At 48.5% G+C, this 13,759-nt stretch overlaps 1 protein-coding gene across 1 annotated transcript in view; it reads left to right on the forward strand.

The window, feature by feature from the left end:
• Enthd1 (ENTH domain containing 1) overlaps window positions 1-12,982 on the forward strand; it is a 117,193-nt gene extending 104,211 nt beyond the window's left edge. Inside the window, exon 7 of the mRNA XM_059247596.1 lies at window positions 12,230-12,982. Coding sequence (XP_059103579.1) covers window positions 12,230-12,810 — 581 coding nt within the window. The 3' untranslated portion in view covers window positions 12,811-12,982. The remainder of the gene's footprint in view (window positions 1-12,229) is intronic.
• The last annotated feature ends 777 nt before the right edge of the window (window positions 12,983-13,759 follow it).

Genomic DNA, 13,759 nt, shown 5'->3' on the forward strand with positions numbered 1-13,759 from the left:
TCGCAGGGATGGGACTCAGCTCATCAGGCTTGGCAGCAAGTGCCTTACCACTGAGCGATCTCAACAGCCAGGGGACCCCAACAGAAGAGACACTGTGAATCTGATAGAGCATGATGGTGGCGTTTCCAGTGCTGGAGAGAGACTGGGGAATAAATCAAACACCCGGACCTCACCATGCAGCCTAATTAGGGCTTGTGATTGGCTGAACAGCATTCCTGTTACAGTGCAGGCTCTAGAGTCAGAAAGTCTGGGTTTATGATCCCAGCTCCTAGGCCGCTCACAGCATGGCAACTGGCTGAGGCGCCTGGCCTGTGCGTGTGTTAGTGCCTGGTCCGTGAGACAGATGAGGATGGCTCTGCCACATGGAGTTCACAGAAGCAAAGCCCTCTGAGTAGGACCGGGAACTCAGCACATGCAATCACTGCTGTGTTACTCAAATGCACCAGTGTTTAGAACCGCACACCTTCAGCCTACTCCTAACCCTCAGGATCTCTCTGTGGGCATCCTCCTCATTCCTTCTCAGGAACACCTGTCTTAGTTAGGGTTACTGTTGCTGCCATGAAACACCAGGACCGAAAGCATGTTGGAGAGGAAAGTGTTTATTTCAGCCTGTACTTCCAGGTAACACTCCATCACTGTGGGAAGTCAGAGCAGGAACTCAAACAGCAGGAACTGGAGGCAGGAGCTGATGCAGAGGCCATGGAGGAGTGCTGTTTACTGGCTTGCTCAGCCTGCTTTCTTATAGAACCTAAGACCACCAGCCCAGGGATGGTTCTACCCATAATGGACTGGTCCTCTCCCCTAGAGTCACTAATTAAGAAAATGTCTCACAGCCAGAATTTATGGAGGCATTTTCTTGAGGGTCCCTCCTTTCATCTAACTCTAGCTTGTGTCAGTTGACATAAAGCTAGCCAGGACAACACCTTCCTCACAAAAAAGGCATTCCCACTGTGGGGTAGTACAGAGATGTGTCTGAGCGCAGAGGTTCTGGAGAGCTCAGCTCATTCCTCGAGAAGCAGGCACTGGACTGTGGGTTGATCACCATTTTCTTATAAAGAACAAACAGCCTTCCAAGCCCCGAGCAGCCCGGCCTCTGCCTCTCACCAGCCCATGTCCTCTTATCAGATAAGTCTTGTTTCATTCTCTGACACAATTCCTTCTCCCTGGCATTCTCCTGCCCCACCCCTGCACCTTTCCCATCCACCCTTCCAAGAGTATCTCAAACACGTGGCCTTGGGGTGTAGCTGCTCCCACTGCCCTCCCCTTCCACAACACCTTTTGTTGTTCTTGCTAAACAATAGCCACATATAGAGGCACTGGTTGGGCGCGTTCCTCCTCACCTATTGTAGGGACCCTTCCCGCCCTGTTTGTGACCGTCTCCCCAGCCCCAGGCACAGTACCCTACACGTCGTAGTTGTTGGTGTTTCCTAAGGGATCTAGAGCCAGTTTAGAACTGGTGCAGGTCCATGAGAAATACAGACGGGCATGCTGGTGCATTAAGCCAGATGGAGGATGCTGAGTCTGAGGGGGCAGGTGGAGAAGTTTCAACTTCAGGTCTGGAGAGATGGCTCAGCAGTTGAGAGCCTGTGCTACTGCTACGGAGGACCTCAGCTTGGTCCCCCACACCCACTCAGACAGTTCAGAGTGACTAGAGACCACACAAGTACAGGGAGGTAGCCAGGGGTGCTGGCGTGGCATGACCCTGGGAAAGTGAGTCCAGAACCCAGAAATAAAGGGAAGTACGTTTTTGGAGGAGAGAGGCTGTTTCATAGGGCTGCTTACTGTCTTGAAGAAGCAAGCCTCTGTGTGCCCCACATCTGAAGTCACAGCCTCAATTGCTTTTTGCTGGGGGGCGGCACCTATGGCGGTGATTAGCAGTGACTGACAGCTTGTCAGGATCTAGGATCACCCAGGAGACAAAGCTCTGGGCACATCTGTGAGGGAGTCTCTAGAGGGTTGAGGTGAGAAGACCCACCCTAACTGTGGGCAGCACCTTTTCATGGGCTTGGATCCTGGATGGATACAAAGCAGAAAGCGAGCCAAGCACCAGCATGCCTCACTCTGCGTCATCCTGACTAGGGATTCGAGCAGCTGCCTCACATCCTGCCACCGTGGCCTCCCCACCACAGTGTGCCACTGAACTGTGAGCCGAGATGAACCCTTCTCTTGGGTTGTCACAGCACCAGAAAAGGGACTGAAGACCCATGCGGAGCCTGGAGGGTCTACAGTGAAGAGACATGAGGAGTGCCTCCTGGGAGGAGACGCTGAGGAGACACTGGTCCTGCGGGAGCAGACACCATGCCCTCTGCTCACAGAGCTCCGTCCTCTAGGAACTTAAGCCTGGGTGCAGGACCAGAAGGATGGAGAGGTAACTCTCACAGGGTCAAGATGAAGTCAGCAGGAGATAGCCTCTGGCCACTGTCTGTGTCAGGAAGAGTGTGTCTGGCGTGCAGCCTGCCTGGTTGCCTTATGGACAGATTTCAGGAGCTTTTGTACCCCAGTGCCAGTCAAGGACAGCAACCGCAACCCAGGCCACACAGTGCTGGAGACCTCCGTGCTTAACATCCGGTCCTACAGCAAAGGAATGCAGTCAGCAGATGAGGCAAAATTCACAGTGGTATGGTATGGGAATGGCAAGGTGGTGGGAATCTGATGAGAATGGAGACAGAGTTGATACTGGGGGGAACACAGAAGGGCCGCTGGTACGGTAGCCTCGACAGGGCTCCTGTGGATGCCTAAGAGTAATGGGAGGGCTGGATGTGAGTGAGAAGTAGAGGAATTTGGGAACCAAGACTTGAGAGCAGGCAGTTCTGAGCACCCACTTGTTCCAGGTGACCAAAGGTCACAGTGGTTGAGGAATTCAGAAAAGGAGCCTGAGGTGGACATCTGGTCTCCACAGACTGATGCTAGGGATGATGGAAAAAGAGGAAGCGCTTATCTTCTTAAGAAGTGTTTCTATGAAAGGTCCTGGTCCGACATCATGAACTCCCTGGAGTAATGAGCTGAGCAAATGCAAAAGCACTTGCACATGTGTGCCTAAGTGACCTCGAATGTGGTGGAGGTGCCACCTGCATGCTCCAACACCCTCCTGAATGCCAGCTCCTTCTGACCTTTGACACTGAAGAATGACCCTGGGGCAGCCCATGGACTCACCTCAGCTTGATTGTGTTACTATCTGTAGCTCAGACTACTGTTTCCCGTCATTACCTGTTTGCTCACCACACTGAACAGACAGGGGACTGTGGGTGCCAGGACTGCACCCAACAGGCAGTGTTCACGCTGCTCCCAGGTCACGGCTGCCTGCTGTGTAGGCGGCTTTTCAGAGATGAACAGCCTGCTTTCCACTCCAATGGAGAACAGCAGTGGTGTGTGCTCTGGCCTCAGCCTGTTCCTGGTTTTGGTCCACAACTATTCTGTGCAATTCATTTCTGGTTCGTCATGGCTGGTGAAATAACCAAACGGGCGCAGCAGACTGGGAACTGAAAGCCAGAGGTTCCCAACCTGTGGGTCTCGACCCCTCTGGGGGTCGATATCAGATACTCTGCATATCAGATATTTACATTACGATTTATAACACTAGCAAAATTACAGTTAGGAAGTAGCAACAAAATAATATTATGGTTGGGAGTCACCACAAGAGGAACTGTATTAAAGGGTTGCAGCATTAGGAAGATTAAAAACCACTGGAAAAGCCTTCAGAGCCAAAAAAAAAAAAAAAATTGAAATTTTCCCTTTAAAAAAAAAACTAGGAAATGTGGGGCTAGGGACGTGAGTAACAGCACCTGCTTGCTGCAAAAGCTTAAGGACCTGAGTTCAAATCCCTGCAGCTGTGTGAAAAGCCAGGTGTGGCCACATTCATCTGTAATTGCAGCACTGGGAGGAAGAGACAAGAGGATCTCTGGGGCTCCCTGACCAGCCAGCCTAGACTGATTGGTGAGCTCCAGGTTCAGTGAGAGATCCTGTGTCAGGAAATAAGACAGCGATTGAGAAGAATACATGCGCGCACACGTGCGCACACGTGCACGCATACACACACACACACACACACACACACACTAATGCATGAGCCACACACACAAGTGTGTAGTTCAGTGCATTTTATATCTTCCCAGAGTTGTGCAGCTGCCCACGTTCCACAATACTTTCATCGCCTCAGAAAGCCCTATGCCCATGAACAGGCTCTCTCCAACCTCCCCATAGCTGCTGACCACCACCATGCCTCTCTAAGCCTGTGTTCTGCCTTGTCTGGACATTTCATAGACACACCATCATTCCCACATGAGGGCCCATGTCAGCGTCTTTCTCTGCATATTTTCAGAGTTATAACATGCGTCAGTCCATGCCTCTTCATGACCAAATGGTTTTCCATTGTGCAGATGCAGGCTACTGAGCCATTAATAATCAGGGGACATTTTAGTTGTTTCTACTTTTAACATTACAAATAAGTCTTTTACAATCATTTATATAAAATGTTACATTTCTTAGCTGGGGCGGGAGAGGGGATGAGAGTACTTTAGTTTGTGTATATTGTTTATTTGGAAGTCATTGTATGTCATCCGGGAGCACTGAAAGAGATGAGTTAGGGAATGAAAAAGAGAAATCTGTTTAGCCATCCGGGGGCCTGCTGCTCCAGATAAAACACATGTGCACTAATGGAAGATTTTAATATCCCTGGAAATGGACTTTTTTCATCTTTGCAACATAGTTCTAAATGCTATTTAAATTGAAAGCTATTGTATCTTAATTAGCAGGTCTCCTGCTTTTGCAGTATAAACGTTAAAGATAGCACATCAGCGTTAGGAATGAATTTGTCAGTGCTTTGAGCAGCTGACAACTGGTCCGTGTGCACCGCACCAAGAGCTTTTAAAACACGGCCGCTTCCTGTATCTTCCTGCACAAAGAGGATGGTACCAACAGGATGCCCACATCGCTTCTGTGGGGAACCAGAGCAGGGGGAGAGAGGGGCAGTGGAGGAGTGCCCCAGGAGCAGATTGAAGGGTGCAGCACAGCTGCAGAGTGTTTGGAAACAAAAGGAAATTGGTGTGCGGCAATTAGCGCTGAGTGGCTTTTCGCAAGCGCTGAGCCTGCAGATCAGAGCTGGAGCCCACACGACACTGTCACTCAGCAGCGGTGGCACAAAGCCAAAGGAAGGTGGCCAGAGTAGGACTCGCTAGTTCCTATGTTAGAAACATCTGTAACCTGGGAAAGTCAGCTTTTCTGGACCGAGGCTTGCCTCTGGTTCACCAGGTCCAGGGAAGGCCCAAGAAGCACACTCTCAACCCAGTGTTGCTGTCACAAACACAAAGTTAAGTACCCGGAGTTTTAGTGGCCTGCGTATGTGTGCACATACCTGTGCCCTTGTGGGGATGGCTTGGCATCAGTGTTTGAGTCCTGTAATCAGTTTTCCTCTTGGCTCCTTAGGGGTTTCCTCTGCGAGCCTTCTTTCTGAACAGCAAGCTCAAATTCTCCCGTTTCCTTGTTCCCATATCCACTCAGTCCCCTTCCTACCCCATCCAGGTCAGTTCGTGCTTCCCAAACATTCTTGGATGTGTTGTGTGGCCCTCCACTGGAGCCTGGTTGACTTATGGGGGGACTCTTAAAGAAAACTGACCCTCTCTCTCCCAGCAGCTAAGAATTGCTGTTAGCTCTTGGCTATGGGTGGGACCTCATGCCAGCTCCCCTCTCCACATTGGGATTTGGTCTGACTTAGGTTGGCACAGGTCTTGTCTACACCATCACAACCACTATGAGTTCAGGTTTGCAGAGCTGACAGATGTGTCCAGAAGACAGTCTTTCCCTGTCAGCCACCACCTCTGGCCTTCCACTCTGCCAAATACTGTTTCTGAAATTGTAGGGTGTTTACCCACCACCCCCACAGTTCCCCAGAGTTTTCTTGAGTGTGAGCAGCAGGAAATATTAGATAGAGGGATTTATATTGCAGAGATAAACAGATAGAAAATAAAGGATAGCCTCGAGAGGGCCTGGAACCTTTTCCAACGGGCCCCGACTGTCTCTGCCCCAGGGTTATTATACAGATGCCAAGGGGTGGAGCAAAAGACCCCCTCCCCCAGCACAGCCAAGTGCAGACCATCCCAGACACCTGCACTCAGGCCCATGGTCCTAATCATCCTCTATGCGGACCTGCTGGGTAAAGCCACGAGGAACCCGAAAATGGACTCCCACATGAAATAATTCCTTAGAACTCTAGTAAATACATTTTGGGCCCCAGAATCTCCAGATTTCATCAAGAGCATATTTCCTGCCATCAGAGGCATGACCTCTTTGACAGGGACAAATTTCCTCGGGAATGCCCAGCTCATGTGGAGCACCATTAATAAGCGATTGGTCGCTGTTGTGCTGTCGCAACCACAAAACCTGCCGGAGCCGTCTTAGGGGAGAAGGGATTTATTCTGGCTCATGGTTTCCAAGGATTCAGCCATGGGGAGGGGGGAAGCATGGCAGGGAAGCTCGTCAGAGAGTGGAGACCTGTGGAGGAGGTTCACATCATGGCCAGGAAACAGTGAAACAGGAAGTAGGCAGGGATAATGCCCCCAGGACCCCATCCTAGTGGTCTACCTCTGCCAGTGAGGCCCCACCTCTAAAAGGTTCCCCACCTTCTAAAACAGTACCACTACCTGGGGAGTAAGCATTCAGAACGTGAGCCTGGGGGAACCTTTCAGCTCCAGACATAATAGCCTTTTTCATGGACTGGGCTAGAGCCTGCTTTCCTATAACTTCCACAGACAGCCCACAGTCCTAATTCATGCACAGTAAGAGAAATGGGATCTGCAAGTACTGAAATATGGTTTCTTTCTTTATTATCTCTTTTGGATAAAGATTAGCATATCTGTCAACTACTCCTGTAGATGCCATGTCCCCTCACCATCCTGATTATTTTTTTTCTAAATTTTATACCCATAATTTAACATAATTCTGTAATAGAGTGAAGCTAGTCCCAGCACAGTGGAGTGGTGTGGAAGTACAGTGTACTGGTTAAGCTCACAGTCTGTGACATCAGAGGTCCTTGAATTTGGTCCCACCCAACCCTCTTTTTAACTTGGTGACCTGGGAAAGATTTCTAGCCATTGAATTCCTTTGCATCATGTTTAAAATGAGGTTATAAAACCTATTCCACATCAAGTGATGTATTAGTCAGTGTTCTGTTATTATAACACAATACTGGAGGCTAGATACTTTGTCAATAAAAAGAGGTTTACTTAGCTCAAAGTTTTGAATTTCTAAGAGTGTTTGCTCAGCTCTGGTGAGTGACAGCATCATGTGGGAAAGAAAGATCACATAAGAAGAAGCCAGAGAAGGATTTGAGGGTCAGGAGTGAACTTTATAATATGTCACTTTCCCAGGAACTAACCTAAGTTCTATAAGAAATTCAACAGTCCTTTCCAAGGGCAGTATCCCCAATGACCTGGTTACCTCCTACCAGATCCAACCCCTTTAAGGGTCCACCACCTCTTGGCGACATTGGGAAGCCTACTTCCAGCACATGAATGTGCGGGGGACAAACCTCATGTAAACCAAGGCATGTGCTAAAGAGAATTAGAGAGCAGCTATTTTAAAAAGGGTTCTATGCTGGGCAGCGGTGGCGCACGCCTTTAATCCCAGCACTCAGGAGGCAGAACCAGGTGGATCTCTGTGAGTTTGAGGCCAGCCTGGGCTACAGTGAGATCCAGGACAGGCACCAAAACTACACAGAGAAACCCTGTCTCAAAAAAAAAAAAAAAAAAAAAAAAGGGTTGTATAATCCAAGCACCCAGGGCACGGAGGCAGGTAGATATCTGTGAGTTTGAGGCCAGTCTGATGTACATAGTGAGTTCCAGGACATCCAGAGATACATAGAGAGACTCTATCTTAAAACAAACAAAACCACCATCATCATCACCTAAAAGAATAAAATAAAAATGAGTTATACCCTTGGACTTCACCTTGAGGCGATCAGTTACCTTGAATAGCCACCCACCCCTCTAACTCCCAGGAGGAGGGGTATGAAAATCTGGAGTGAGTAGTTGCTGGGTCTCAAGAGGTAGTCAGATTGTGTGGACTGCTCTCACGGCAGCAAATGGGACTCTGCTGAAGCTAACCTGCCTCAGAAGGAAGAACCGCTCCGCTGGCATCTGTAGTTCCAGTCAAACAAGCTGCCCAGGCGACTGTTCACTGGGCCTCAAAGTTGGCACCTCACGCCCATTTTCAAAGCTTCCACCAGCTTTCACCCTCTGTTCTTAGCCACAAGCAGACACAGAATAGGAGGCTCCTGGAAGGGCCTCTCATGTGGAACAGAGTGAAAACACAGTGGAGGAAATTCCACTGCGAAGGGAAAAGAATATACTTTTAAAGTGTATCTTTAAGCTCTCCAAAAGATAAGAAAACATGATGTGTCTATAAAACAAAAGCGGGCTGTTTTGAGAACTTCTGAGAACAACAGAAACCTCTTCAAAATTAAAAACAGCCAGCAGAAACAAGAAGTTCAAAATTTCTTGTTTGGAAGCTAAAACTGACAAGACCTCCAAGAAGTAGGGCAAAGAGTCAAGGTTAGAGAGAGAAAGAGGAAGAAAAAATAGGAAGGGGACTGGCAAGGTGGCTCAGTGGGTAGACACTTGCTGAGCAAACCTGACAGCCAGAGGTCAATTCTGTGAACCCACATAAAAGTAGGAGAGAACTGATTCCATCAAGTGCCCTCTGACCTCCACACATGTGCTGTGGTGTGCTCACACATGCTGATAATAATACTTGAAAAATAGGGCTGGAGAGATGGCCCAGTGTCGTGCTGCTCAAGTATGAGGACCAGAGTTCAGACCCCCAGAACAAGGATGTGGTAGCGCGCATCTGTGATCCTGGTGTGTCTGTATTGAGATGGGAGATGTCGGACAACCCTGGCAAGCTCACAGAGCAGCTAGGCTGAACACAGTGGTCAACAAGAGGCCCTGTGTCACAGCGGAAAGACAGGTCCCACAACCAAGAGTGTCCTCTGATCTCCACATGTGTACCTCCACCTACACATGAGTGTGTGCACACACACTGCACACATTAAAAAGCTGGGAATGGGAAGGTAGTCCAGCCACTCCCATGTGCAAACCAGGAGTTCAGAGAGAGAGAGCAGGGACACCAAGGGCCATAAGCTCACTGATGGAAGCCTTGAGAAAACATTTGAAGCTGAAGGAAATGAGTTGCCTGATTAAAACGCGCTTTCGCTTGACCTCAGTCAATGAAAATTGCCCCGCTTCAGCGAACAGCAGCAAGGATTCCAGAGCACTGGGATGAAGAGGAAATTTGCTAATAGCTCAGAGGTGCAGCAGGGCTCTGTGCTATGAGGAAGAATTGGAACAGTGGGGCTGGAGAGGTGACTCATCAGTTAAGAGCACAGGCTGCTCTTCCAGAGGACCCGGGTTCAATTCCCAGCACTCAGATGGTGCCTCACAACCATCCATAACTCCAGTTCCAAGGGATGGATGTTCTCTCCTGGCCTCCGCAGACACCAGGTATGCACCTGGTACACAGATACGCATACAGGCAAAACACCCATACACATAAAATGAAAATAAATTTTTTTAAAAGGAGAATGACTATGACTTAGTACTATACTAATACTAGTACTATACTAGTACTTTCATAATACTGGAAATAGGAAGAGAGTAGAAGATGGATGGCCTTCAAGAGTCAATGGTCAAGCAAGTACCATGCTCTCATGGAGACCTGTGTTTGGATTCACAGAACTCACATAGGCCATGCATGGAAGTGATCATCTGTAATCCTCGTCATGCTCCTAGGTAGAGATGAAGGGCAGAGACAGGAGAATGCCCAGAATCTCTCAGGCCGGCTAGCCTGGTGTACACAGCTGTGAACATGAGACCCTGCCATAAACAAGGTGGGAAGGTGAGAACCAATACCCCACACTGTCCTCTGACTTCCAACTGTGGCACGATGCTTTTGTGTGAGTGTGTGTGTGTGTGTGTGTGTGTGTATGTGTGTGTGTGAAGTGAAGATATTTTTAAAGTCCAAAGGAAAAGACTTTCTGCCTAGAATTCTTCATGAAAACTATCACAAAGCCCGAAGGTAGAAAGAGCATTTTCAGACATGCGTATTCCAATGCCTTCGCCTCTTGGGACTCCTTGTCATTGTCCTGCTGGTGACTGCACGATCCACAAATGACAGCAAAACAAGAAAGGGGGACATGGAGGCTAGAGAGCAGAGAGCCCGCCCAGGGGGTGAAGGATGCAGGAGATGAACACGTGAAGACGTGAGTCCAGGGCTGCAGCGAGCCTTTCATCGTCCACATGCCCACGAGCACGGCACCACCCTCCCGGCCCCAGGACAGAACGACGGATTAGCCTGACCCAGATTCTCCCAGTGAGCTCGGCTGGCCTTGACCATGCGCAGCTGAGTCCCTGCTTTCCTTTCATCCCTGTTGGCACACCAGCTGAGAATACTCTTGGCATCCAGAAACAAGTTTTGTGACTGGAACTTTCCCTGAGAACTGGAGATAGGCCTTGAAGAGCTTAGAGGCAAAAAATAGAGAGTGGCCACCTGCCCTGGCCATTTTTGTGAGTTCCAGTTTAGTTCAGAAGGGACATGAATATGTAGTCAAATCTACCAACAAAGCAAAGTCCCCGAGTGCTGAGTGGCAGGCTGCGGCTCCCCTGCTGTGCGCCTGGCTGAGTAAATCTTTAAAGTAGAAAGTTCAGAGCGGATCACAGACACCTGAGGACTAGATTTCACCAATTTGTGCCGTATATCCCAAAATAAATCCAAGTAGGTATTCCAAGAGGATTAAAAAAAAAAAAAAAAAAAAAAAAAAAAAGTCCCATGTCCAAAAAATGTTTGGGAAACATTCGGATAAGATGCTTTAGGGCTGGGGGCTAGCCCAGTGGGCGGAGGGCTTGCCTAGCATGCATGAAGCCCTTGGTTTGATTCACAGCACCCCATAAACCTAGTGTCATGACACACCTGTAATCCCAGCACTGGGGAAACAGGGGCAAGAGGAACAGGAGTTCAAGGTCATCCTCTGCTCCATAATGAGTTTGAGGCCAACCTGGGCTACGTGAGACCCTGTAAAAGAAAGTACTGTAGGTTTCTCATCATTTCAGATGTGCTGGTACTCAGTCAATATCCTAGTGGGAGGTCCAGTGTGCAGTGACCCGTCTCACTTGACCACAAAGCCCCTTTACAAAACACCTGCATGTATGTATGCACGTACGCCTGCGTGCATGTATGTGCACCACATGTATGCCTGGTACCCATAGAGGTCAAAAGAGGGTATCAGATGCCCTGGAACCAAAGTTACTGATGGCTGTGAGCCGCCATGTGGATGCTGGGAACCAAACCCAGGTCCTTGGCAAGAGCAGCCAGTGCGCTTCAGCACTGAGCCATCTCTCCAGCCCCAGCAGCTGCTGTCTTTTGTTTTATTTTATCTTCATTCATCTATTTATTTTACATCCAGCTGCAGTCTCCACCCCATCCTCCCGTCCCAGTCCCTCTCCCTCATTCTCCCCTCCAACCCCCTCCTCTTCCATCTCCATCCAGGAGAGGTATCTGCTATCTTAAGGAACACAGTTTGGGAAGCTAGAGTGAAGTAGACAGGAGAAGACATTTCATATGATTTTGCCCGAAAGGAAATGAAATTGTTCTCAAGTCTTTAATTTTATGAAATGGGTTTCAAGTGCTTTTTTTATGCTTCTTACAGATCCTTGGTAAGAAAAGTGGGTACGTGTGTGCTACAGTGCTCTGGATCTAAGCTGGCCTGGACTTGGTCTTAATTGTATTTGACCACAGAGAGGAAAAGATTCATGATACTGGAGTCACTGGAGTTTATTTTGCTATAATAATATCTGTATGGGGAAAGAGGTGGAAGACTAAGTTAGGACGCTCTCAGCCTTCCTACTTTATATTCCTACATAAAACACTGGCAGGCAGGAAGATAGAATACCTTCCTCTCATGGACGAGGCCTACAGTAGTGTAAAAATATGCTGGGCAGGGTTTGGAAGTCATGATGAATATTGATCATTCTATTTTAGGTTCATCCATGGCATTATTGATATATAATGCATCTGTAGACTTGTCTGTTTGTTGCTTTGGGTTTTTCAGGTTTGTGAGTTTTTAACTTAAAATTCAGAGTGGTTTATGTAGAGACCTTCCAGATAGGTGTTTATGTGGCGTGATTATTCTAGCTATTACTCGTTCCTATGTTATATAAATCTCTCTCTCTCCCTTCTCTTTCAGTCTCCACCGCCTCTGAGGTCGCAACTTCTTTTTCTACTTTGTGTGCGTCGTCTCCTGACATGGCCCGTCCGGAGAAGTCAGCCCATCACTCTCCCCTGGTTCTCACCAGCCCTTCCTTCTGGACTCAGCCCCATCCACAGTCCTCTTCTGCCCCCTTCACATACAAAGATGAGGCAGCCAGGGTTCACCACCCCTTTGCCCCCAGGGACCCAGCATCTTCAGATGATGAGGAATACCCCGATCTTCCAGATAACTCCTATTCAGCTACGGAGAAGCCAGATCACATTCCCAGAAGTAACCAGGTAGCATTTTCCACCCCAACTAGAACCTACTTACCCTCGGTGTCCCAGGCTATTTTTCAGACAAGTGGAGGCTTGTCCAGGGAATCCGAGTCAACTTCTATCCACACTCTTCTGGGTGAGGTGAGGGGTGCTGTGCTTCGCCTCCATGAGGACCTGAGCCTAGTGATCAAGGAACTTGGTGTCATCAATAGCCACCTAGGCAACCTGAGTGTCAGCAGCCAGGCAGCCAGCAATGCTCTGCAGGACCCCCAGTCTTCCAGGGGGAGCTCAGATCCATAGTGGCCTAGCCATTTTGCTCGAACACAATGGTTCCATTGTGCAAAGACCTGGAGGTGTAACACGTCAGAGGTCCCCATTGCTGTGGGGGATAGAAAGGCGATGACTTAATTTTTCATTTTCAAGTTTATTAGCACATCTTTCAAACTGACAAAGTCATTTGGGTGCTATATATATATATATATATATTTTTTTTTTTTCAAGAGAAAGTCACTTTTGATCATTTCAGGTTTAGATGTTAGTTCCTTTGAAACTGAAGAGTATGTCTTTCATTCTGCACGTTTCAGTACCTTATCCCTAGTGGGGTGAGCCTTAGTAAAAGCTGTGGGAGGTTCACAGTGCAGATAGCTGTTGGAGGGCTGATGGGTGAGCAAGGGAGTTGGGAGAAGCCCTGGTGCCCCCCCCACACACTGCCGGCTCGGGGCTGCTAACAAGCTTCTGCCTCATGGCATGCTCTTTCAAGTTGAGGCCCTGCAAGTGAAGAGCCAGCAATCTCTCTGCTGCCACAGGATCAGGAGTGAAGCTGAGGTGGGTAGGATGTGGAGCACATGTTTTTGTGTTGATTTTTCAGAGAATTCGGGTGCATTCCCTTCTCTTGTATTTCATAAATAAATTAGATATTTTGAACTCATTCTCTTTTTCTAATTCATTAAAAAAACCTTTTCAAACAAAAATGCTGTCTTTACTTCGTAGACAAGAATGACCTAGTTTGACTATTACAGACTGGTGCTTCCCACCCAGGTGCATGCTGGGATCGATCGGTACAGAAGCTTTTGTCTACTTTGTTGTTGAACCCAGAGGCTCACACATGCCGGGCCAGTGCTTTGCCACCTTGTTTAAGGAGGGGTCTTCTGTGCCCAGGTTAGCTGGCCTGAGAGATGTGGGGTGATTCTCCCCTTCCTACCTCTCATCTCCCCACAGGAATGCTGGGATTACAGCAGTGGAGTATCTC

This window comes from Peromyscus eremicus, chromosome 20 (genome assembly GCF_949786415.1).
Source record: "Peromyscus eremicus chromosome 20, PerEre_H2_v1, whole genome shotgun sequence".
NCBI lineage: Eukaryota > Metazoa > Chordata > Mammalia > Rodentia > Cricetidae > Peromyscus > Peromyscus eremicus.